Here is a 26,948-nt window from a genome sequence, read left to right as displayed (position 1 = left end):
AGTGTCTGAGCTAGCAGCGCTGTCATGCTAGCCCCCTTCCTGGTGTTTCGCCAGGATGAAGTGGTTCTGCGTCCGGTCCCGGAATTCCTAATTAAGGTGGTATCCTCCTTTTCTTCTCAATCAGTATATCTCCTTACCTTCTTTTGGCTCTCATCCAGTTCACAATTGTGAAAAGGATTGCACTTGTTAGATCTCGGGAGAACACTCCGGCTCTTCTTTCGCGCACTGCGCCCCCGCGCCGTTCTGATGCGCTCTTTGTCCTGGTCACTGGCCAGCGTAAGGGGTCGCAGGCTTCTAAGTCAACCTTGGCTCGGTGGATCAAGGAACTGACCCTTGAAGCCTACCGTTCTTCTGGGCTTCCGATTCCTTTAGAGCTGAAAGCCAATTCTACCAGAGCCACAGAGGCATCCTGGGCATTGCGTCACCAGGCTACGGCTCAGCAGGTGTGTCAGCACTACCTGGTCGAGTCTGCACATTTTCATGAAACACTATCAGGTTCATGCCTATGCTGTGGCAGATGCCAGCCTAGGTAGGCGAGTCCTTCAGGAGGCGGTTGCTCACCTGTAAGAGAGGGCCGTTTTTTGTTTTTTTTTCGGCTCGTTTTATCGAGGTATTCTTTTACCCACCCAGGGACTGCTTTTGGACATCCCAATTGTCTGGGTCTCCCAATGGAGCGACAAAGAAGAAGGGAATTTTGTTTACTTACCGTAAATTCCTTTTCTTCTAGCTCCTATTGGGAGACCCAGCAGCCGCCCCTGTTCCCTTCGGGCTGTTGTTCTTTTGAGTACACATGTTGAAGGGTTCTTTTGGTTCATGGTTTCAGTTCTCCGAACATCCTTCGGATTGAATTTACCTTAGACCAATTTATAAGTTCCTCCTTCCTGCTTTGGCACCAAAACTGATGGGCCCGTGATGCACGGGAGGGTGTATAGGCAGAGGGGAGGGGTTACACTTTTTAAAGTGTAATACTTTGTGTGGCCTCCGGAGGCAGAAGCTATACACCCAATTGTCTGGGTCTCCCAATAGGAGCTAGAAGAAAAGGAATTTACGGTAAGTAAACAAAATTCCCTTCTTTCCATGCGGCCTGTCCGGTTTTTGATGGATGCGGCTTGATACTGAGCATGCGCAGTACAAAAAAACGCATCCGGCGGTCGGATGCGGTTTTTGCCGCAGGATGCCGTATCTGGCGTCCATAGGCTTGCATTGTGAATCGCGCTGGATCCGGCGCGATGCGTTTTTTTCACCGCACGAAAAACGTGCCAGGCAACGTTCCATCCGGCCGCCGCATGCGCTAAATATGCCGCATCCGGCAAAAAACGGATGCAACGCAAGGCCATGCGGCACAATATGGCGCTAATGCAAGTCTATGCTGGAAAAAACGCAACCAGCGGCAAAAAAAACTGTGCCGCAGGGCAAAAACCGGATGTGTGAAAGCAGCCTAAAAGAGTTGCTCCCTATCAGACCTCATAGGTAGAAAACTGTACATGTTCTCAATTCAAGCACAATATACACTAGCGCCCAGGGAATAGCTGGAAAATTGGAGGGGGGGGGGAATAAGGTGAATAAACAATGAGAATATATTTTATTACATACGGATTATGTGCTGTTTCGCTGGTGGTAGTTATAGGTGCAGAATAATTCAGTAGTCCTTTCCTGAATGAGTTCCAGTGGATCCTATGGAACCAACCCCAGTCGGTAATGGTACTGGTTCCGATGGAGTGACCGACCGTAATCAGAATCCTTGAACGGCGATTTGAAAAAAGACCGAGTACTCCAGCTGGAAGCAGCCTAATACCTCGTCAGTGGATTTGTGAAGACGTGTGATTTCCAATTGCACAACCATCCACCATCCTCTGCAGAACATATTCTCAGTTAACTCATTCTATGGCTAGAAATAGTGTAACGCAGAGCACATAGAAGACAAATGGTGCAAAACGTTTAACGTAACCCAATTGCAACAATGATTTTTAGCTTTAAATAGATGAATTTAAGTTAGAAAAAAGTTGTCTCCCAAAAGTGGACAACCCCTTTAATTCGAAAAGTGGGTGATTATCACCAATACCAGTTTAAATAGTACAATCCTTCAAGTATGATGGATCCTATGATTGTGCAATTAAAATATAGTTACATAGTTACTAAGGTTGAAAAAAGACCTAGGTCCATCTAGTTCATCCTTCCTCCATCATTTCTACAGTTTGACCCTAAGTCACTTATAACCAATAATGTTGTGTGCACTGAGGAAATCATCCAGCCCTTTTTTAAAAGCTGGTATAGTATCTGCCATTACTACCTCTTGTGGTAGCGCATTCCACAGTCTGACTGCTCTAACTGTAAAGAACCCTTTCCTATTTAGATGCTGGAATCGCTTTTCTTCCACTCGCAGTGTATGCCCCCTGGTCCTTAGTATAGTCTTTGGACCCATTTTTCTCAGTGGTGGAAAAAAAAATGGACATGTACACAGCACCATAGAATAACATTGGTACGAGTGCTGTCTGTATCCGTAAAAAGCCACGGATAGCACCCGTCTGATCTAAATAGTCGTGTGCATGATTCCCAATGGAGGTCTTGGTACCGCCCACAACAGCAAATGTCAGGGAAAATGAGGGATGTTGAATATTGGGGATGCCATGGGATGTCTGGTGGTAGTTTATTCCCCTTTTGTTATTAAACGGTTATTCCCATCCTCATAGATGGGTGATGTTGGATTGTGCTTGTGAATACAAGCAATTTTGCAATTTACTGTATCTTGAAATTCTCTCCCATTCTTGAGATATTTACACGTTTGTTTACAGCTCGTTGTCTTGGCGACCGACTACTTCTGCTAAACTGCAGAACATGTGCAGTGCTTACAAGTTCTGCTTTTATTCATTGAGCTTGTAACCATTAATTTGAATCGGTCCAGGATCACTGGATCTCGCTGTTTCATCTTAATCTGTCGAGCTTCACATCAGCGGTATTTTGCCGCAAAGCCGGACCCGGCACAAATGCGTTTCACTTCCATTCATTTCCTATGAACTCGCGTCAAGATCCAGTCACATGTGGTTGTGTAAGACGCACGCAACCGCATGTGACTGGATCTTGCCGCGAGTTCATAGGAAATGAATGGAAGTGAAATGCATGTGTGCCGGATCCGGCTTTGCGGCAAAATACCGCTGATGTGAAGCGCGCCTTAATTTGGTGCGTTTCAGTGCAGTGCTTACAGCCTAGAAAACAGCAGTAGTCGGTCTCCTAGGCAACAAGCAAGTGTTAATATCTTAAGAATGGCTGCAAATTTTAAGAAGTAGTAAATTGCAAAAATGCTGCAGTCCTTCCCTTTTTCTTAGTTTTACACCTTCTGACTCATTGAGAAAAATGATAGGACGTCTCCAGGTTCACAGACCCCTCACTGATCGCTAGAACGAGGGGTCAGTAAAATGTTTCTGAGCTCTGTAACCCTTCTTTCGTCTGTAGTTTATCTAACATCGTCTAAACTTTTTTCTGTAAATTTTAGATTTGATATTGAAAAGGAGCTCTCAGAAATTGATAAGAGCAAAGAGGACAAAGAGCAATCAAAGACGGTGGTAAACACGACAGCAACGAAAATAAAGAAGACCGTAGATACAATGGGTAATTTTTCAGAAGTGTTAGACTATCTTCACAAGTTGCGTTTTTGCTGTGTTTTTTATTGCATTTTTTGGCTGCGTTTTTGGTGTGTCATTTGTCTGCATTACATGTTTATCCCTTTCACCACCTATGACGAATTGGTACGTCATACGTCGTGTACTTCTTTTTGATGCGGGCTCACGTGGCATGTTTCCCTGCACGTCAACTGATCTGATCAGCCAACATGCCTCTAAAGGGTGGTTTACACGCTGCAAAATCGCTAACGATATATCGTCGGGGTCACATTGTTAGTGACGCACATCGGCGTCATTAGCAACATCGCAGCGTGTGACACCTAGGAGCGACTATCAACGATCGCAAAAACGTCAAAAATCGGTGATCGTTGACACGTCGCTCCTTTTCATAATATCGTTGGTGGTGCATGCCACTGGTTGTTCGTCGTTCCTGCGGCAGCACACATCGCTATGTGTGACACCGCAGGAACGACGAACATCTCCTTACCTGTGTCCACCGGCAATGAGGAAGGAAGGAGGTGGGCGGGATATTCCGCTCGCTCATCTCCGCCCCTCCGCTTCTATTGGACGGCTGCCGTGTGACGTCGCTGTGACGCCGCACAAACCGCCCCCTTAGAAAGGAGGCGGTTTGCCGGCCACAGCGACGTCGCAGGGAAGGTAAGTCCGTGTGATGGGTGTAAGCGATGTTGTGCGCCACAGGCAGCAATTTGCCCGTGACGCACAACCGACGGGGGTGGGTACGCTCGCTAGCGATATTGATAGCGATATTGCAGCGTGTAAAGTGCCCTTAACAGGGGTGGGCAGGTTGGAGATCCGCCCACCGCTGTCAACTTGTTAAATCCCACTTTCAACTCTGAAAGGGGAATTTAACGTTAGCCGATGGGGAGTGCGTCATTCCTCCTCCCATCGGTGGCCACTTGACGTGACCGCTTGACGCTGATGGGTTGAAATGACAGCCGGGGGTCAACTGATGACCCCTATCACTGTCATGATGTGGTTCCTGTGAAGGCCGGCTGAGCGCCAGGGTTCATAGGAGACTACATTTGTGCAGTACAGAGCGGTGCTGAAGCCTTGCTCTGTACAGCACAAGCAATCAGAAGGGCGCAGCTTCAAATTCCTTAACGGGGCTAGAAAAAACGATATAAAGTGGAAAAAAAAGTTGAAAAAAAATCACTCCTCTTTTGCCCCATAGAAAAATAAAACAATAAAAAAACTCACACATTTGGTATCGCCACTTTCAGAAATGTCTGATCTATCAAAATATAAAATTTATCTGATTTGTAAAGGGTGTAAAGCAAAAAAAATGCTAGAATTACGTTTTTTGGGTCTCTGCAACACTGCAGTAAAATGCAATAAAAGGCAATTAAAAGATCGTATCTATCCAAAAATGGTATAATTAAAAACATCAGCTCAAGATGCAAAACATGAGCCATCAATGAGTCCCAGATCCTGAAAAATGAGAGAGAACATTACGGGTCTCTGAAAATGGCGAAAAAAAGCGCCATTTTCTTTTCTTTTTTTTTTTGTTTTTTTTTTTTTTCTTCAAATTTCAGATTTTTTTCACCAAGTAAATGAAATAAAACTCTATACATGTTTATCTACCAACTCGTACAGACCTGGGGAATCATAAAAACCAGGTCATTTTTACCATACAGTGAACATGGTAAATAAAAAGCCCCAAAACAATCGTTGCAATTGCGTTTCTTTGCAATTTCACCGTATAAAAAAAAAAAAGAAAAAAACATTTTTACAGAAAAGTAAAAATGTTATGGCTCTTGGAAGAAGGGGAGGAAAAAATGAAAAGTGAAAAAACGCCGGCTGGTAAAGTGGTTACATAAAGTTAGTTTCATTCCCAGAAAAGCAGCAAAATTGCAGCAAAGTCACAGCTGTTGCGTTGTTGCGGCGTTTTTGCACTTTCTTATTGCTTTCTGTGGTGAAAAAACGCTGCTAAAAGAATTGACACGCTGCTTTTTTTTCAAAAGCACAGCAGCTTTACATTGCATTCAGAAATAATAGTAAGTGTGTGTGTGCATGAGATTTCTGAAATCACATTCACAGGTTTTGCTGGTACTGTAAAAAGCAGCTTATAATTTGCATAAAACTCGGGGAAAAAACGCAGAAAATATGCAGCGTGTGAACATAGCCTTAGAGAGGACCTGTCCTCTCCTGACATATCAGTTATAGCAAACTCGTGTTTCCCCATGACATACAAATTCTGGAACATGTTTTCCTGGAAATCTCTTTTGTGCCGATCCTTTGTTATTCTTCATGGCAGTGTAGGGAGACTAACAAAAATCCTAAAACCCCTATTAAAATACAAGTTTATTAATAAATCCTTAAAAAATCCCAATAAACACACAAACAACAAACACGGGGTCAGGTAAACCCTTACATCAATTGATACTAGGATGAAGGAACGGGGAGAGGTGGGGGAGCTCTGGTGACCCTAGATAGCAAGGTGTCCCTACCTAACAACGGAGGGTATGACACCTTAAGTTTCCGGGTACCCCCGTTCCACGTCGACTATCCTTTTTCCTCACTCTAAATTAGGGAAGATGACAAGGAGTAAATGGGAGCCGTCCCAAATTGTTATAGTTTTAATGGTAGTGTATGAATAAATGAGTATCTGTGCGTCACTATTCTCTTGTTAGTAGAATGTGTCCCCTAACTTTTTTCCTTAAGGCCCCGTTACACGCAACAACATCGCTAACGAGATGTCTTTGGGGTCACGGAATTCATGACACACATCCGTCCTCAATAGCGACGTCGTAGCGTGGGACACGTTCGAGCGACCGCTAACGATGCAAAATAGTCACCAAATCGTTGATTGTTGACACGTCGTCCATTTCCCAAATATCGTTGCTGTTGCAGGACGCAGGTTGTTCATCGTTCCTGAGGCAGCACACATCGTTGCGTGTGACACCCCAGGAACGATGAACAAGACTGTACCTGCGTCCTCCGGCAATGAGGTGGGCGTGACTTTCATGCAGCTGCTCTCCGCCCCTCCGCTTCTATGGGACGCCTGCCGTATGACGTCGCTTTGACGCCGCACGAACCTCCCCCTTAGAAAAGAGGCTGTTCACTAGCGATGTCGCTGCGTGTAAAGCCCCCTTAAAATGACAGTAGCTAGTAAAGGGAAAAAAAGTCATATTTATCCCACCGATCTCTGCAGTTTCCATTCCAGCTCTGTCAAGTCCCCAACTGGTCCATGTGCAGTTATGACATCTGTCTTAGGTACATAAGACGTCTACAGACAATCACTGTTTGTACTGGTGATATCTCTGCAGACAGTCACCAGTGGGGAACCATACAGCATGAGAAGAGGAGTGGTAAGAGATCGGTGAACTGAAGACAGCTCATTTTTTCTTAACTCATATCCAACACTTTAAGAAGAAATAGCCCTGCTAAAAGAACCCCTTTACACAGTGTGACTAATAGTACTGATTAGTCACTGTCACCTCTTCGACAGGAAGAATGGTGACACCACGTTTTCAATATGTTCACAGGTTTTAAGGAGGAATAAAAGTAATAGAAAAATCATAATGTTGGTTTGTAAGAAATACTGCAAATGGAGACATGTCAGGAGAAATCACAGATCCTCTTTTTGTCTTTCTCATTAAGTCCTTTGTGCATTGAACACGCTCGGCTTTCATCTTGTAGGTATTGGCCAAGAGGAAATGAAGTTTCTTGCAGAACGTGAGAAGGAGAAGGGGAACGAAGCCTTCAGGTCTGGGGACTATGAGGAGGCCATATCGTATTATAGTAGGTTAGTCAACTATTGATTAATATATCTTTTTTTTTTCCCAACAATTCATTTACATAAGGCAAACAATTTATGACAGACATGAAGAAGAAGTTGGCCACACCTGAAGACTGTCCAGATGTGTAGAATTACTGTGTACACATGGGTTGTTCTTCCAGGTCTGTCTGTAGTTAGGCCTCATTCAGAAATCCCTGTCTCACTTACTTGTTCTGTGTTTTTCACGGATTAACCATAATGGGTACATGTTCTATGGGGCTATCCACTTGACCTTGTGTCCACAAAAAAAGCAGACTATACCTAGCCAAAAAAGCAGACTATACCTAGCCAAGCAGCACCAAGCTCCTCAGTTTAGCTTAGTATGCCAAAGGCAGACATAGTCTGAGTTTCAGACCTGTCGTGGCCTTGGTCAGGGCAGGTTAGGAACTAACCTTTTCTTAATTTTGTTTTCCAGCAGCCCAGAATTTCGTTAGGACAGGTAACAGAGCGGAATGATGCCACTCTGTTTCACCTTATTGAGCGATGGAGAGTACAGGCTGTACTGGGCAGCCTGTATCCTCTCTCATCAGGATGGCAGGACCGTGTACCTCAGTGCAGTCAAAAGTCAGGTACCTGGGTCAGATGGTCCTTTTGCTTTTGACTTCTGCTCACCAGCTTTCCATAGCATGGCGCAATTGCAAAATGTGGAAAATCAAGCCTGAACTTCCAGACTTCTAGCCACAGGTTTAAGCTTCTTCAGGGCAGTTAAGTATATCCATTGCTGTTGCTTTTCGTTGCCTTGGCTTACCGATGGTTGTTTTGGCATGGCGGCATTGTCTTTGTGACAACCTGGCATCATGACCTTGACGGGCACTCGTGGGGGGCTCTTTCTCAAAGCCACACTCCTCCTGGCCGTTTAGTTGTGGCCGCCACCCCTCCACTCTCCTTTTCGAGTCCCCTTCCCATGGTCTTCATATTGTCTAGTTTCTTGATTGAGAGGGGAAAGGTTGCCTACTCCTTTCGGTACTTCTGTTTTCACAGCAATTTTTGGGGTCTCCCTTTGGGGCTTGGGGCTCTACTCGAGCGACCAGCTTCTGCTGTGTAGCTGAAGCCCTGCGGGCCACATCCCTTTTCTTGTCAGCCAATCTGTGCTGCCAGCGAGCACCTGCCCTCCGGACGATCAGCATGGCTGGTATTCGCCCTGCTAATCAACGTGGCCAACGTGTTCCCACCTCTTTTGCTTTTTGCTGTCTGGATGATTCCATTTTCCCTGAGTATTTTTCTAGGATGGGTCATTCAGGTGCCTGCTGTCGCTTCTTGCCTCCTCACTTTGTTCGCAGCAGCTGCACCACCTTGTGCTCAAGTCAGTTGCCTTAGGAACATGGCCATGGTAACAGTCCAGGCGCCCTGGGTCACCATGCTGTTGAGACTTTACCATGTTTCTTTGTCGCTCCATTGGGAGACCCAGACAATTAGGTGTATAGCTTCTGCCTCCGGAGGCCACACAAAGTATTACACTTTAAAAAGTGTAACCCCTCCCCTCTGCCTATACACCCTCCCGTGCATCACGGGCCCATCAGTTTTATGCTTTGTGTTGAAGGAGGCACACATTCACGCAAGCTCCACATTTTAGTCAGCAGCAGCTGCTGATTGTATCGGATGGAAGAAAAGAGGGCCCCCCACAGGGCCCCCGGCATGCTCCCTTCTCACCCCACTAAGTCGGCGGTGCTGTTAAGGTTGAGGTACCCATTGCGGGTACAAAGGCTGGAGCCACATGCCGTTTTCCTTCCCCATCCCTTAGAGGCTCTGGGAGAAGTGGGATCCTAACCGGTCACCATTCACTGGGACCGGGCTCCCTCCGCAGCCCCTGAGGGAATCTGACGGACAGGAGACTGGGTATCATCAGGGACAGGCCCTGCATCTAAAAGGTACTCTGTGTCCCCTTGGGGACGGTGCATGGAGCGCCTGTGTTACAGACGCTGCAGCGGCTGCTGTTTTTTTGTGACGACCGGGACTACCACGCCGACCGCGCCTGTTTGCCGGCCGCGTTATTAAATTTAGTCCCCGGCTTCTGCGGCCTAGTACCATAACTCCCGCCCCCGGGCCTGCCAGTCAGGGGTAAGGGCGGGACGGTCGACTGGACGTCGACAGTGAGGGCTGGAGCATACTTAGGTGTCCTCCTCCCCCCTCACTGAGCACTGTGGGGCACCAGATTCCCGCACTTTATTAGTCACCGCCCACGGCTCCCTCCTCCCCTGAGAACTCTGGCAGCCATTGTTACAATCACATAAGAATAAAAATAAGAAAGCCGCGGAGACACCATCACGTGTTTCTCAACGCTGGCAGGAAACTAGCCAGGTCTTTCACCGGGAAGGAACAACCACGGGAAGGGCAGTCTCCAGTCAAGGCTTTCTTATTTGCATACTTCCCAGGGGGCAATGATCTAGAATCACTGCGTTGAGAAACACGTGATGGTGTCTCCGCAGTGGATATGTTGATCTCCCTAAGGTCAACAATGCTTGATTGTTACAATCACTTCTGCCGGTGGAGGATTTCAGAACGAGCTCTGCAGCTCTGGGAGGCCCAGGCAGGGAATCTGGTGGACACACAACCGCTTTGGGCGGTCGGTAAGCCACATCGGTTACAAGGTGCTGGCCCCCCTAGGGTGCCGAAGTGTGTATATATATATATATATATATATATATATATTGTATACATTTTCTCTGTTCGGCCGCATTATTTGCTTTTGGCTATATACCCTCACTGATCACTCTAAGAGGAGACAACAGCATGTCGTCCGCAAAGAGCAAGGGTGCCAAGGCACAGGCTTATTTTGCAACCTGTACCTCTTGTGCGGCTATGTTACCTGCAGGTTCCACCTACCCCCACTGTGTGCAATGCTCGGCCCCTGTGGCACTCACTCAGCCGGAGCCTCGGGCACTGGTGGGACCCTCGGCTCAGGTAGAACCGCCGGCTTCCACTGTCCAGGTGGCAGGGACAGAGTTTGCAGTTTTGGCTGAGAAACTCTCTGAGTCGCTTTCACAATCCATGGCTCAGTCTATGGACAGATGGTCTGCTAAGATACTAGAAGCCTTGCAGTCCAGATCGGTAACACAGGCCCAGGGCACTGTGAGTTCAAGTGCTCCTGGGGTGACACCTAGGTCCCACGGTGAGGACTCCGACACGGATCGCAGTCCCAGACCGGCTAAGCGGGCTCGCTGGGAACCTTCCCCGACTTCATCACGCTGTTCGGGGTCTCAGCATGAGGACTCTCTGGAGGATGAAGCGGAGGTCGCAGCTCAGGGCTCTGATCCTGACGTTGCTCTCAATCTTGATACACCTGAAGGGGACGCCATACTAAATGACCTTATAGCGTCCATCAACCAGGTGCTAGATCTTTCTCCCCCAACTCCACCTATAGAGGAGTCGGCTTCGCAGCAGGAGAAACACCAGTTTAGGTTTCCCAAACGTACACGGAGTGCGTTTTTCGATCACTCTAACTTCAGAGATGCTGTCCAGAAGCACAGAGCATTTCCGGACAAGCGCTTTACTAAGCGCCTTAATGACACATGTTACCCCTTCCCCCCTGACGTAGTTAAGGGTTGGGCTCAGTGTCCCAAGGTGGATCCTCCAGTCTCTAGACTGGCGGCTAGATCCGTAGTATCAGTGGCAGATGGTTCATCGCTCAAGGATGCCACTGACAGGCAAATAGAGCTCCTGATGAAATCCATCTATGAAGCCATAGGCGTGTCTTTTGCTCCGGCCTTTGCAGTCGTGTGGGCACTCCAAGCTATCTCAGCTTGTCTGTCTGAGATTAATGCGGTCACACGTACCTCTGCTCCGCAAGTTGTGTCCTTGACTTCTCAGGCGTCGGCCTTTTCGTCCTACGCCATGAACGCCGTCCTGGACTTTGCGAGCCGTACAGCGGTAGCGTCCGCCAATTCGGTGGCAGTCCGCAGGGCCATGTGGCTACGCGAATGGAAGGCAGACTCTGCTTCCAAGAAGTTCTTAACCGGTTTGCCATTTTCTGGCGACCGTTTGTTTGGCGAGCAATTGGACGAAATTATTAAACAATCCAAGGGAAAGGACTCGTCCTTACCCCAGTCCAAACCAAACAGACCTCAGCAACGAAAGATACAACCGAGGTTTCGGTCCTTTCGGCCCTCAGCCAGGTCCCATTCCTCCACGTCCAACAGGTCAGAGAAGGGCCAGAGGAACTCTTCTGCATGGCGGTCTAAATCACGTCCTAAAAAGACCGCCGGAGGAACCGCCTCCAAGGCGGCCTCCTCATGACTTTCGGCCTCCCCAAACCGCATCCTCGGTCGGTGGCAGGCTCTCCCGCTTTTGCGACGCCTGGTGGCCACATGTCCAAGACCGATGGGTGAGAGACATTCTGTCTCACGGTTACAGGATAGAGCTCAGTTCTTGTCCTCCGACTCGTTTCTTCAGAACATCTCCGCCCCCCGAGCGAGCCGATGCACTTTTTCAGGCGGTGAACAGTGGTGGCGGTCCTACACTCTCAGGGCCACTCGGTGATCCCTTACTTAGACGATCTTCTAGTCAAGGCACCCTCCCGGGTGGCATGTCAGCACAGCCTGACCATTGCTCTGGAGACTCTCCAGAGGTTCGGGTGGATCATCAATTTCCCAAAGTCAAAATTGACACCGACCCAATCACTGACTTACCTCGGGATGGAGTTTCATACTCTCTCAGCGATAGTGAAGCTTCCGCTGGACAAACAGCGTTCGCTACAGACAGGGGTGCACTCTCTCCTTCGGGCCCAGTCACACCCCTTGAGGCGCCTCATGCACTTCCTAGGGAAGATGGTGGCAGCAATGGAGGCAGTTCCCTTTGCGCAGTTTCATCTGCGTCCACTTCAATGGGACATTCTCCGCAAATGGGACAGGAGGTCGACGTCCCTAGACAGGAACGTCTCTCTTTCACTGGCAGCCAAAACCTCTCTTCAGTGGTGGCTTCTTCCCACTTCTTTGTCGAAGGGAAAATCCTTCCTGCCCCCATCCTGGGCTGTGGTCACGACGGACGCGAGTCTGTCAGGGTGGGGAGCGGTCTTCCTCCACCACAGGGCTCAGGGAACCTGGACTCCGACAGAGTCCTCCCTTCAGATCAATGTTCTGGAGATAAGGGCAGTGTATCTAGCCCTAAAGGCGTTCCAGCGGTGGCTGGAGGGCAGGCAGATCCGAATACAGTCGGACAACGCCACGGCGGTCGCGTACATCAACCACCAGGGCGGCACACGCAGTCGTCAAGCCTTCCAAGAAGTTCGGCGGATTCTGCTGTGGGCGGAAGCCACAGCCTCCACCATCTCCGCAGTTCACATCCCGGGCGTAGAAAACTGGGAAGCAGACTTTCTCAGTCGCCAGGGCATGGACGCAGGGGAATGGTCTCTTCACCCGGACGTGTTTCAAGAGATCTGTTGCCGCTGGGGAACGCCGGACGTCGACCTCATGGCGTCTCGGCACAACAACAAAGTCCCGGCATTCATGGCACGGTCTCAAGATCACAGAGCTCTGGCGGCGGACGCATTAGTTCAGGATTGGTCGCAGTTTCGACTGCCTTATGTATTTCCTCCTCTGGCACTGCTGCCCAGAGTGTTACGCAAGATCAGGTCCGACTGCCGCCGCGCCATCCTCGTCGCTCCAGACTGGCCGAGGAGGTCGTGGTACCCGGATCTGTGGCACCTCACGGTGGGTCAACCGTGGGCACTCCCAGACCGACCAGACTTGCTGTCTCAAGGGCCATTTTTCCATCTGAATTCTGCGGCCCTCAACCTGACTGTGTGGCCATTGAGTCCTGGCTCCTAGCGTCCTCAGGGTTATCTCAAGATGTCATTGCCACTATGAGACAGGCCAGGAAACCAACGTCCGCCAAGATCTATCACAGGGCTTGGAGGATCTTCTTATCCTGGTGCGCTGATCAGGGTTTTACCCCCTGGCCGTTTGCCTTACCCACTTTTCTTTCTTTCCTTCAATCCGGAATGGACAAGGGTTTGTCTCTCGGCTCTCTCAAGGGACAAGTATCGGCGCTTTCCGTGTTTTTTCAAAAGCGTCTAGCCAGGCTTCCGCAGGTCCGTACGTTCCTGCAGGGAGTTTGCCACATAGTCCCACCTTACAAGCGTCCGCTAGAACCCTGGGATCTTAACAGGGTGCTAACGGCTCTTCAGAAACCACCTTTCGAGCCGATGCGGGATGTCTCTCTATCACGCCTTTCGCAGAAGGTGGCCTTCCTGGTGGCAGTCACATCACTTCGGAGAGTGTCTGAGCTAGCAGCGCTGTCATGCAAAGCCCCCTTCCTGGTGTTTCACCAGGATAAGGTGGTTCTGCGTCCGGTCCCGGAATTTCTCCCTAAGGTGGTATCCCCTTTTCATCTCAATCAGGATATCTCCTTACCTTCTTTTTGCCCTCATCCAGTTCACCAATGTGAAAAGGATTTGCACTTGTTAGATCTCGTGAGAGCACTCCGGCTCTACATTTCTCGCACAGCGCCCCTGCGCCGTTCTGATGCGCTCTTTGTCCTTGTCGCTGGCCAGCGTAAGGGGTCGCAGGCTTCCAAGTCAACCTTGGCTCGGTGGATCAAGGAACCGATTCTTGAAGCCTACCGTTCTTCTGGGCTTCCGATTCCTTCAGGGCTGAAAGCCCATTCTACCAGAGCCGTAGGTGCATCCTGGGCATTGCGGCACCAGGCTACGGCTCAGCAGGTGTGTCAGGCGGCTACCTGGTCGAGTCTGCACACTTTCACGAAACACTATCAGGTGCATGCCTATGCTTCGGCAGATGCCAGCCTAGGTAGGCGAGTCCTTCAGGCGGCGGTTGCCCACCTGTAAGAGGGGGCCGTTTTCGGCTCTTTTTATCGAGGTATTCTTTTACCCACCCAGGGACTGCTTTTGGACGTCCCAATTGTCTGGGTCTCCCAATGGAGCGACAAAGAAGGGAATTTTGTTTACTTACCGTAAATTCCTTTTCTTCTAGCTCCTATTGGGAGACCCAGCACCCGCCCCTGTTCCCTTCGGGCTGTTGTTCTTTTGTGTACACATGTTGTTCATGTTGAATTGTTCTTTTGGTTCATGGTTTCAGTTCTCCGAACATCCTTCGGATTGAATTTACCTTACACCAATTTATAAGTTTCCTCCTTCCTGCTTTGGCACCAAAACTGATGGGCCCGTGATGCACGGGAGGGTGTATAGGCTGTGAGGTAGCGTGGTCGGCTGCGCAGCAGAAGACACGGGATCCAGGCATTAAGTTTCACAGCACACGGTTTAATGTCCAAACAAAGGTCCACACCAATATACATGTGCCTCTCCAGCAGAGAACTCAGGGAGTTGTGTTCACTCCCCCACACCCGGCACCTCTGCCCTTGTTCCTGATTCTATTTAACCCTTCCTTCAGCCTGTAGGGAAACAGCATTAACCCTAGAGTGGATTTACTTTCTATCATGGAGTGAGCACAACCGGGGCGAGACATACCGGCCGTCATAGATAACCCCGGTCACAGTCTCACAAGGCAGAGGGGAGGGGTTACACTTTTTAAAGTGTAATACTTTGTGTGGCCTCCGGAGGCAGAAGCTATACACCCAATTGTCTGGGTCTCCCAATAGGAGCTAGAAGAAAAGGAATTTACGGTAAGTAAACAAAATTCCCTTCTTTCCCTCAGTGGACCATTGGACCAGGTAGACTGTTGACTGCTTTGGGGCCCTGTCACGAACAGTGCCTCATTAGCTCTCTCTGTTCTCTGACATAAGCTATTTTTCCTACTTTTTTATATCCTTTTGCTCTCTATCTCTCATAATGTCGCAGTCCAGAGAATATGACATGGCTTGCCCTGATAACCTATTATGCTTGCATCTCCTGTAAGTGCAAGTTTCCTTCTGCCAAGCAACAGTGTACTGGGCTGCTTCTACCCTCTTGTCTTGTCTACTGATGTCCGTAAATGGGACCCTTGTGGCTCGTGAGGATGATGTGCCACTCCTGTATGTGCCACTTCTATGTGAGCTCTATCTTTAGCTCTCTCAGTAGCTGGGTTAACCAAGTTATCCCAAATCTTAGCTATGGGAACATGCTTATTTTGTTAGTTCCTCCATTCAGCGCTCATGGAAGAAACGGGAAAAGCTTCTCCCAATCAACGTACTGGAACTAAGAGTCATCCACTTGTCACTTCTTCATTAGCAGCATCTGCTTTCGGGTCTAATCATGTGGATCTAGTCCATTAATGTCACTGCGGTGGCATAGATCAGCCACATCAGGGTGGAACGCTGCATCAATGAGCCATGGCAGAGCTCTCAAGAATTTTGGATTGAGCTGAGAACAAAGTGCCATTGATCTCAGTGATACACATACCTAGAGTGGACAATTGGGCTGCAGATTGTTAAGTCACAAGGGGTTCTCCGAATGAGGGTGGTCGCTTCATCTTATAGCAATTACCTCTATTGGGTGGGTTTCAGAGCTGGTTACCCTCTATTGTCGCGCTCCATATCTCATTCTGCACATGGTCAAGGTAGTGCTCCTGACGGTTCCATCTTTCCTCCCTAAGGTAGTTTTGGCTTTCCACCCTAACAAGGACATTATCTTAGCTTTCTTCTGCTCTTTGGAATTTTACACAAGTTGGACATCGCCATAGCTACTTGTTCATCAAGCTCCATTCAGATTTTCAGATGTTTTGTTTGTCATTCTGGAAGGCACGTGCAGGTGCCTGGCCACCTCTAAGGTGACAATTGCTCGTTGGAGTTGATCGGCCATTCCATAAGCATTTAGGGTTAAGGCCAGATAGCCAGATCTCCCCTATTTAGGCTTAGAGTGCACCCTACACAGGCTGTGGGGGCCTCCTGGGCTGTCTGACACTAGTTGTTTGTTCTGCAATTTTGTAAGGTGGCTACTTGGTCATTGATTCACTCATTTTCTAAACTATACAGGGTTTATACCTCTGCATCAGCAGACGCAAGTCTTGGCAGTAATGTGCTGCAGGCACCGGTCACTTAGATGGTGGCCAAAGCAAGGGTGCTTCCTTTTGTGGTAACAGTATGATTTTTTTTTTTTACAGATTTAGAACATCCCATGATTGCTGTTTCCCCCAATGAAGCTACCAAAAAAAATTACAATTTTTGGTACTCACTGTAAAATCTCTTTCTCGTAGCCTTTATTGGGAAATACAGCACCCACCCTTGGTGGCCCATTTAGGCTTGTACTTGTCTTTTCTCTCTGAGTGGCTATATTATTTATTTAATTATTTTGTTCTTTAGTTTCTCCCAGTGCTTTCTCACTAACTGAGAAGCTTGCTGTTGGTAGGAGACAATTTTTTTGTTAAGGTGCATTGTTAGTGCCAGTCTCCAAGAGGTAGCAGATGACCCTTGGCTTCTGTGTCCCCCAATGAAGGCTAAGAGAAAGAGATTTTACAGTGAGTGTCAAAAATCTTTTTTTTTTGTTTTAGGAGTATATCTGTATTGCCCTCAGCAGCTGCATATAACAACAGAGCTCAGGCTTGGATTAAGCTGAAAAACTGGCAGAATGCTTTAAATGACTGCGAGCAGACATTGGATGTGGATCATGACAACATAAAGGGTAAGATGGTCTGATAGATACTTTAAAGAGGTGCAGATGATATCTACGCGTTGCCCCTTATAAGAGTATGTGAAGATCTGAGGTTGTGGGTTGTATTACTCACCTAAGCAGATTAATAATGCATTTATTTTTATTTCTTCTGGCCACGGTGTTACTGCATCTTTGGCTAGATGGCCAAAATGAGATGTCCCCAGTCCACAAGATCCCAAACTGGGACCGATATTGCCACTTCCCCAGTACCAGGCAATACCCACTGTCTCCCAACTTTTGGATGGCACACAGTTTTTGTATCTCCCGCTGGTATAGTCAGTAGTCTCAGCCCATGCTCTTCCAGACGACGAATACCACGACCATAGCACGTGTATCAAGCTCCAGCCGCCTACAATAGTCTTTATGCTTCTCCAGAAGACAGATATCATGGCCGTGGCGCAGTATCTAGCTCCAGCTAGCAACAATAGTCCTTATACTCCTCCAAACGACTGATATCATGACCGTAGCACATATATCCATCTCCAACCAGCAACAATAGTCTTTATGCTCCTCCAAACGACTGATATCACGACCGTATCACATGTATCCAGCACTAGCCAGCAACCATAGTCTTTATGCTGCTCCAGAAGATGGATATCACGGCCGCAGCGAATGTACCTAGCTCCAGCCGGTAACAATAGTTCTTATACTCCTCCAGATGACGGATATCACGACCATAACACGTGTATTCCGCTCCAATCACAGTAGTTCATTCATGGACACCAGGATCTGGCCGCAGAAGTACTCATCACACCCACCCTCTTAGACATTTTACACATAAAGCCTATAGTATGAAGGTTCTTGGAGCCCAGTCTCCAGCCCTGTCTGCAGGATTGGGTATTAGAGAAGCCCCCCTGCGTAGAGGAACAAAAGACTCACAGGCCTCCCACCAGATGCACAACTATGAATCCTACTGCAGGCCTGATTACATTCGAGTCCATGGAGGCCAATTAGGATGTATTCAAAGACATGATGTAAGCACTTTTAGTAAAAATAATCTCCCAGAATAAAAAAAAAAATCCTATTTTTTTTTAGTCAAAATCTAGAAGCAACATATATAGTACCATTGCAATCTTACCAACCTGTAAGAAAACGTACTAAATTGATTACGTATTAATGTAAAATAGAGTCCCCAAAGGTCTCAATATTCTTTTAAGGGAACCAACCAGAAGGATTTTCATATATAAAGTACAGCCAGTGCTATACTGGCACTAGGATGCTGAATGTAAGCATACCTTTTGTTCTGGGATTGGAGGTTTTATTTCAGAAATATGTGTAAGTAAACTTACAGCGATGCACTGCTATTTGATTGACAGGTGCAACAGAAAGAGAATATGTATGTCAGGTCTTGCTATCTATTCCCGCTCCTGTCTGTCTGCCTGGCCTTCCTACCCCTGTTGCCGTCATAGACGTTAATTCTGGCACAGGAAGGCAAATGGGGTGGGAATAGATAGCAAGACCTGACCCACATATTTTCTTTCTGTTGCACCTGTCAATCAAATACCAGTGCATTGCTGGAACTTTACTTGCACATATTTCTGAAATAAAACATCCAATCTCCGAATAAAAGCTATGCTTAAAGCCACTTTACACACAGAGATACATCTTTGGCAGATCTGTGGTTGCAGTGGAATCATGGACATATTGTTCCATTTGTACAGAGCCACAAACCTGGCACTGATTGTCCACAATTTCACTGCAACCACAGATCTGCCGCAGATTTATCTCTGTGTGTAAAGTGGCCTTTACATTCAGCATCCTAGTGCCAGTATAGCACTGGTTGTACTTCATATATGGAAATCCTGCTGGATGGTTCCCTTTAATACAGGGAACTTTTTATTGTAGGTCTCATGTTTGTATTAATATCAGAATCCTAAGTTACAATATTTGTATTATTTTTCCAGCTCTTTTGCGACGTGCTGTGGCCAACAAAAACCTATGTAATTTCCAGGCTGCATCCAGTGATCTGAAGACTGTTTTGCTTTTTGAACCAGAGAATCCAGCAGCAAAGGTATGGAGTCCTAGATGTGCAAAAATCATCAAATAATTACTATATCATTGCTATATAATTCAAAATGTCACAATGAGCAATGGATTAAAAACTCAATAGATATAATAGTCACAAAAACTGAATATAGCAGAAGAGGAGTAGCTTGTGCACTGCATCGCCAGCTTTGCTTTGCTCTTCATTTGTCGAACATCATTAAAACATGTAGAATCTAGCATCTTTTTTGCAGTGTTCACATTATTCAGGTTATTTTTATTCTGGGAGCTCCTTAAACCTGCATGTAACAGGGGTAATTTACATGTTGGTCAACCAAGGTGCTGGAGTTGTTATGAGTATATCAGGTCTGTCACCACCTCCTGCATGATGCCATTATATTTACTCTAAATACTATTCAAGGACATGTAATAAAAGTAGCATCAGTTAAAAGCAGCTTGTTGATGGTTTCCAATCTGCACTGACAACAAAATTACTGAGTTGCGATGCCAGGCACAGCCACACTCGAGCACACATTACAGTGCTCTACACTGAGCTGGTTGGACCCCCAATGAGTATACATTGATGATTGATACTAAGAGCGTCGTCACATGCTACGATATATCGGGCGATATGTCGTCGGGGTCACGGATTCCGTGACGCATATCCGGCATCGTTAGAGATATCGTAGCGTGTGACAGCTACGAACGACTGTGAACGAGCAAAAATACTCACCTTATCGTTGCTCGTAGACACGTCGTTCGTTTTCATAAAAGTCGTTTCTCCTTCTGCGCGCCGATAGTTCGTCGTTCCCGAGGCAGCACACATCGCTCCGTGTGACACCCCGGGAATGACGGACACAGCTTACCTGCGTCCCGCCGGCAATGCGGAAGGAAGGAGGTGGGTGGGATGTTTACGTCCCGCTCATCTCCGCCCCTCCGCTTCTATTGGGCGGCCACTGTGTGACGTCGCTGTGACGCCGAACGTCCCTCCCCCTTCAGGAAGAGGGTGTTCGCCACCCACAGCGAAGTCGTTCGGGAGGTAAGTACGTGTGACGGGGGTAAACGACTTTGTGCGCCACGGGCGCGGGCAACCGGGGCGGGTGCGATCGCACCATAAATCGTTGCGTGTAACGCCGCCCTAAGAGTATAAATCCACAGAAGTTGACACATTTCTTATATATGGCAATAAGAGGTTTACGTAGAGGGGCAAATATATAATTTTTGTCTGTATTTGTTTTATTTGAAAACTTGAACCAAAAATTTCTTGATAAATCCACACAAGTGATCAGCTATACAGCGCTTCCACGACTCCATTATAATCCACTATGGCAGTGCTCAGTAGCCAATAAACTAGTCCACATCCAATTAAATCCAAGAGAAACAGTATTCTTTCTTTATTACTAATTCAAATGGGTAGACCTCATAAAGCAAGGGAGGACAGCAAAGAGCTTTAGTAGCGATGTCCGTTTCGCATTAGGATAGGCTTCTTCTGGTGTGCAGAATTTAAATGTACTGTTTGGGTTTTATGGTAACTATTAACAATTTATGTAGTGGATTATATTGTATACACCATTGTTCAACGCAATCTAGTAAAAGGTTAGTCCTGGTCCACTCATTTCTGTATCGAGAAGTGAGCAGGGCAGATGATGTCAGAGCTACTGATTCCTGCAAGGCCCAGTGCATGATTAGCAGGTATCGTGATCCTGTCCCTTTCATGTCAGTTTTGGGATTAATCTCAGATTCCATTTGGTTCTTGGAAGAATTCTGTGGACCCAATTTTACGTGGTGCAAGTGAAATCAGACAGGTCTTGTACTATACTGTGGTTCCTGTTCTGAAATGGAAACCATAATGCAGATCTGCACAGTCTTACACACATCTGGTCTTGCAGATGCCAGATTAAAGGAATTTCCACATACAGTTTATTAGAAAAGTGAATAAAACCTCTCACGTTTTTGTAAAGATTTTATTATATTTTTTTCATGGGATAACACTGAAGATCTGACACTGATACACTGTACAGTAGTCAGTGTACAGCTTGTATAACAGTGTAAATTTGGTGCCCTCTAAATAATTCAACACACAGCCATTAATGTCTAAACTGATGGCAAGAAAAGTCAGTCAACCCTTAAGTAAAAATAGCCAAATTGTGCCCAAAGTGTCAATATTTTATGTGGCCACCATTATTTTCAAGCTTGGTCTTAACTCTCAGAGGCATGGAGGTCACTAGAGCTTCACAGAAGCCACTGGGTCCTCTTCCATCCTCCATGACGACATCACAGAGCTGGTGGATGGTAGAGATCTTAAGGATGCTTTACACGGTACGACCGATTGTGCGATTTCACAATCGATCGTACCCGCCCCCGTCCTTTTTGCGTCACGGGCAAATCGCTGCCGGTGTCGCACAAAGACGTTAAAGCGCCGTCACACGTACTTACCTGCCGTGCGACCTCGCTGTGGGCGGCGAACATCCACTTCCTGGAGTGGGAGGGACGTTCGGCGTCACAGCGACGTCACACGGCAGCCGGCCAGTAGAAGCGGAGGGGCGGAGATGAGCGGGACGTAAACATCCCGCCCACCTCCTTCCTTCCGCATAGCCGGCGGCGGCCGCATGACGCAGGTAAGCTGCTGTCCATCGTTCCTGGGGTGTCACACGGAGCGGCGTGTGCTACCCCGGGAACGATGAACAATTAAATTAAACGAGATTATGAAACCGAGCGACGAGTACACGACTCACGATTTGTGAGCGATACTGCGTCGCTCGGAGGTGTCACACTGCCCGACGTCGCATGCGATGCCGGAAGTGCGTCACAAAATCCGTGACCCCGACGATCCATCGCACGATAGATCGTCTCGTGTAAAGCAGCCTTTACACTCCCCCACCTACTGTGAGGGGTGTACCTACTTTGGTGTTCTACCGTATTTCAGCTAAATTTGTTCCAAATCAGTTATCCTCCACGTTCTCCACAGTTACATATATTAATGAAGTTGTGATTAACAATTACTTCAAAAAGTTATATACATCTCGCAAATAATCAGTTAATGACACCACAAACGTTCCTTCTTCACAAATTCTTTTATTTCTGTAAATTTTTGCTCTGTAGAAAGTTCTGTCTGAAGTGGATGAGTTTCTACGAAAAGAGAAAGAAGAGACTTTCAAAAAAGGGAGAAGAATCATTATTGAGGACATTGAGGGCTCAGATGAAGAACAACCAGACGCAACCGGGGATGAGAAAGGTAATGTCAGTAATTCTCCAGCCTGTGTCATCCCGGATCACACAGAAACACAATGGAGGAATTAAAGTGTTAGTGCGCCGCAGGGTGTATCGGTTGACTTCATGAACGAGACCTCAGAAAGGTGCAGATGATTGCTGCTTATTTGTTATTCTCAACATATTTTACGAGTATGTGCACACGATGAGGTTACTAGGCAAAGCTGCTTTAGTTGGAGTAAAGCCGTTTGTGGTTTACGTGAAGCGGTTTCTCCTGGCACTGTGCCGCCCGCCAGTCAATCACAGCTAGTGCCTCATGGTTTCCAAACCCTAAAGTGGATAAAAGAAGTGACAAAAGACTGGACATGTTGTTTTTACATTGCTGGGCTTTATGTTTATTATGTCTGGCAATTTTGCGGTGCTTATTAAGGAGAGGTCCAGAAATCCGCATGAAAAGTAATCTTGCGCACATCCCCTACAAGTGTTTCTGAAGCATGAAATGATTCCCACAGAATATGTTTAGCTATATGGGCTTTGTTTAACCAGTTAAAGACCAGCTTTTATTCCCTGTTTTTTTTTTTGTCTTTTTTTTGTACATGCACATTTAAAGGGAACCAATCACCAGGATTTACGTATAATACCTAAAGCCTGTGGTATAAGGCACTATCAGGCTGATTCTCTACATATCTGTAGTGGTCAGCTCGGCTGTGTAGGCTTTCAAATCCAGGAGAGTAAAGTTTAACAAAATCGGCAGCTTCTTGAGTGACAGTTGCAATGGAGCAGATAATATATTCATAGTTATCCCCTCCCCCCTGTTAGAATTATCCTAAGTATTATACAAACTATTCACTTTGTTGCAGGACCTGTGTGAGGTCATACCCATGTGACCTGGTATCCCGCTTTGTTGACTGAGGCCCCGCCCATTCTGGTCACATGGGTATGACCTCACACAGGTCCTGCAACAAAGTGAATAGTTTGTATAATACTTATGCTAATTCTAACAGGGGGAGGGGATAACTATGAATATATTGTATACTCCATTGCAGTTGTCACTCAGCAAGCAGCTAATTTTATAAATTTTACTTTTTTTAGATTTCAAAACCTACACATCCGAGCTGACCACTACAGGTATGTATAGAATCAGCCTGATAGTGCCAGTATAGCACTAACTTTAGCTTATATATGAAAATCCTGGTGATTGGTTCCCTTTTAAGAGCTGTGAATATTTATTTCTGTTTTATATAGATATTACCAACTTTTTGCCCTCTACTTGTTGTTCAAGTTCTCTTTTTTTTGTAAAGGCGAAGGAAATTCATGTCTATTTTTCACATTTTTTTTTATTTTCCCAAAAGGCCACAAAGAGGCATTTAATTGTGTTTCCCTTTACATAAAAATAAGACTTATATATTGGGCAACTGATGATTTTTTTTTTTTTACTGGGACAAATTGTTCTGACTGGAAGTGGATTTCTTTTTTTTTTTTTGGCATTTGACAGCAGGATTTAACACGCGCCGGTATAGGGGCGCTCCCTTCTTTGAAACCTACCTTTTGGCCGAGCATCAAAGGAGACAATGATTTTTGCTATACAGTGGCATGTAAACGTTTGGACACCCCTGGTCAAAATTACTGTTATTCTGAACACTCCAGCAAGTTGAAGATGAAATAATCTCTAAAAGGCATAAAGTTAAAGATGACACATTTCCTTTGTATTTTAGACAAAAAAATGTTTTCATCTTTTACATTTTAAAATGATCAAGAAAGGAAAAGGTATTGCCCCTCATCAGTGTGGAGTAGGATTCTGGCCAGATGAGGGACAATACCCCGAAACAGCTGTCTGTGGATGGATACCTGGCCTTGGTATTTCCCTTGTCATATCTTTAAACTTGTCAAAGAGTTGGATATTGACTAAAAGGGCCACTTAATATGGTGGTTATGGTGGTTTCCTAAAAAGAGCTACTCCTTGGCTAGGCCCTTCCCGGAGAGATATTTGGCTATTTCTGTGTCGAGACTCCTAACCGAGGCGCCAGGGACTTTTTTGATTTACACTGTATGTAGGCAGAAAGCTTCTAATCAGTGGTGGAGGTGGGATTATACAGAGCTCAAGTAAATGGAGGACTATAAGTCAGCAGGTTTACTAGTCCTCCAGTGATAATCTCTTGCTGATTAAACTATTTGCGGGTTTTTCTTTATCAAAACTACAGCATACAGCCGAGTAAGTGACACATCTTTGGAATAATGGTCTTTTTCTCTATGTTATTGGCAAAAACCTCATGATAGATTTCCTTTACATTTATTTCTTAGACCTGAGGTGGTTGATGTAATTACAATAAAAAAAATATTGGCTGTATAATGGTGATAATAAAATTTGTATTTTAAGAGTCCAGGTCCTTATTACACAGCCATTCTGGCATTAATTTACACAGTAAGTACAACAGCATTGCCAGGTATGAGAGATCTATTGCATAATGTATGCCGTTTCGTATTGTGAGACCTGGTGACAGATCAGCTCTAAAAGGTTTGACTGTGGACCAGAAGGTATGTATCTTATATGAGCAGTTTTAGCGAAGTTGCTTTAATGGGGTTGTCAGGTCTAAATCCATAAGCCTGCAGTCACACTGTGTGTCGCCCTCATGTGACTGCAGACTTGTGAATCCTCACAGCTCACACACTGTACACTGTGAGGATTCTCCGGTGTCAGAGTGAGGAACGGCGATCACGTGGCTGCAAGTATAAGATATGCAAATTCCCCGACAAATTCGACTAGAATGGCCCAGACTCGCTCGATGCAAGTGTATTTGTGTTGCCCAGGGAATGGGGTACTCGGTCCCGGGCAGTGTATCCCTTCAGAATGTCACTTTGGTGGCCACTGCACGGTCCCGTGCCCTGGGGCTTTTTAATGGGGAGTATTTACAGGGGAGATTAAAGTCATTTGTGTGACGCCACCTGCGGATTGCGGTTAAGATGGTGGAACCGCCGCTGCAGAGTTGATTATCCCCCAGAGCTGGTGGTAATGGAAGCTGTGATGGTAGGCCCTCCGCAGGTAGGGCTGAGCCTGGGAGATGTATGATGGAGTAATGATGAAGGCCACACCGTGGGTTGTAGTTAACAGTCTTTACTCACTCTGGACCCTTGGACTGCTGGTTCAGGTCCCTGTATTTCCAGTGCCAGTTGATGACACGGTTGCTCTGTCCCCAGCACCCTCAGTGTGGTTGGATCCCCGTAGCGTGGAGCGTTTGGGGCCTGACTGTGGAGTGCAGTGTGGACCCTGTAGGGCTAGTCTGTGTCCCGAACCCTGATCCTTACTTTACTGCTGATGCCCCTGGATCTGTGGGTCAGTGAGGTCTGTGAAGGTCCCCTCACTGTGCATGTATTTGCCAGACCGTATGAAACTGTCGCCTGACCTAGGGCCCTGTGCCCTGTCTGTGCTCTGGTCCCAGCGGTGCTCAGGTATACCTGCCCTGGCAACCACTCTCCTGTGCCCCCGGGTCACCGTTGCACGACCCAGCTCTAGGCACGTCTTTCTACTTTCACTACTTCTCTAGACTGACTGTTGTCCCCTCCCACCAGGTTATCTAGTCCTCCTGGTCTGGCTCCGCCCTCTAGGTGGCCATCCCCTTGTGTCTAACTAGCCAATTACCCCTGGCGTGGAGTGATAACTAGGATTTTGGTGTGTGTGGGTGTTGCTGGCCCTGGTGTTCCAGGTCCCAAGGGCTAGGCCCTGCAACCCCGTGAGGATGCAGTTCCTAGTAGTGCCCTGAGTGGCTCAGGGGCGCTACATATTTATTGTATTTTCAGTCCAACTGTGTAAAAAACTAATCACACTGGGACCAGGGTTATTTATTGGGGCAGTGACATGTCCGATTTGTTCCACTGACAGAATTCATGTCTATGGGTGCGAAAACAAAATCAGATGCCACAGTATAGCATCTGATTTTTACTGATACATTGCAATGCTGTAACAGGAAAGTGTAACTGGTTTCGTAAAAGATTAATAATTGCTGCTGTAACAAAAAAAAGGATTGCACTGGGATGACAAGTGAACCTACACTAATGGAGGAAATAGTGAATGAATTACTTTGAGTTATCTACAGCAGCGCAGAAAACAGTGTCATGTCCTGCACATGTAATCGCCACTCGCAGGGCAAGATTAGTGCCGAGTCTTCATAAGCTTCATCTGTCACGTGAGGCTTTAATGACATCTGTGTAACAAGTGACAGCACCGTGATTGTGTCCTCGGTAAGTCTCAGAGTACAGCTTAGCTTCACTGACAACATTGTGCCCCTGTCAGACGGCCGTCCTGATAATTATAAGAATATTACTATCTATCTATCTATCTATCTATCTATCCATCCATCCATCCATCCATCCATCTCAAAGTTTGGACACCCTTGGTCAAAATTACTGTTATTGTGAACAGTTAAGCAAGTTGAAGATGAAATGATCTCTAAAAGGCATAAAGTTAAACATGACAAATTTCTTTTGTTTTTAGGCAAAAAAAAATCTTTATTTTCATAGTTTACATTTTAAAATTAACAAAAAAGAACAATGGGCCGATGCAACAGTTTGGGCACCCTGCATGGTTAGTACCTATTAGCACCCTATTTACTAAGGCCGGCGTCACACGGTACGATCTATTGTGCGATCGCACGCGCGATCGTACCCGCCCCCGTCGTTTGTGCGTCACGGGCAATTAGTTGCCCGTGGTGCACAAAGTCGTTGACCCCCTGTCACACGCACTTACCTCCCGGACAACGTCGCTGTGGGCGGCGAGCATCCTCTTCCTGAAGGGGGAGGGACGTTC

General features: G+C 46.8%; 1 protein-coding gene across 1 annotated transcript in view; it reads left to right on the top strand.

Annotated features, from left to right (window-relative positions):
- The window catches only part of SPAG1 (sperm associated antigen 1), a 155,479-nt gene that overhangs the window by 39,399 nt on the left and 89,132 nt on the right, over positions 1 to 26,948 (top strand). The window contains exons 6-10 of the mRNA XM_075353074.1: positions 3,491 to 3,606; positions 7,278 to 7,383; positions 16,794 to 16,924; positions 18,859 to 18,965; positions 22,040 to 22,172. Coding sequence (XP_075209189.1) covers positions 3,491 to 3,606; positions 7,278 to 7,383; positions 16,794 to 16,924; positions 18,859 to 18,965; positions 22,040 to 22,172 — 593 coding nt within the window. The remainder of the gene's footprint in view (positions 1 to 3,490; positions 3,607 to 7,277; positions 7,384 to 16,793; positions 16,925 to 18,858; positions 18,966 to 22,039; positions 22,173 to 26,948) is intronic.

This window comes from Anomaloglossus baeobatrachus, chromosome 6 (assembly GCF_048569485.1).
Source record: "Anomaloglossus baeobatrachus isolate aAnoBae1 chromosome 6, aAnoBae1.hap1, whole genome shotgun sequence".
Taxonomy (NCBI): Eukaryota; Metazoa; Chordata; class Amphibia; order Anura; family Aromobatidae; genus Anomaloglossus; species Anomaloglossus baeobatrachus.
This window is presented reverse-complemented; position numbering and strand designations above follow the sequence as displayed.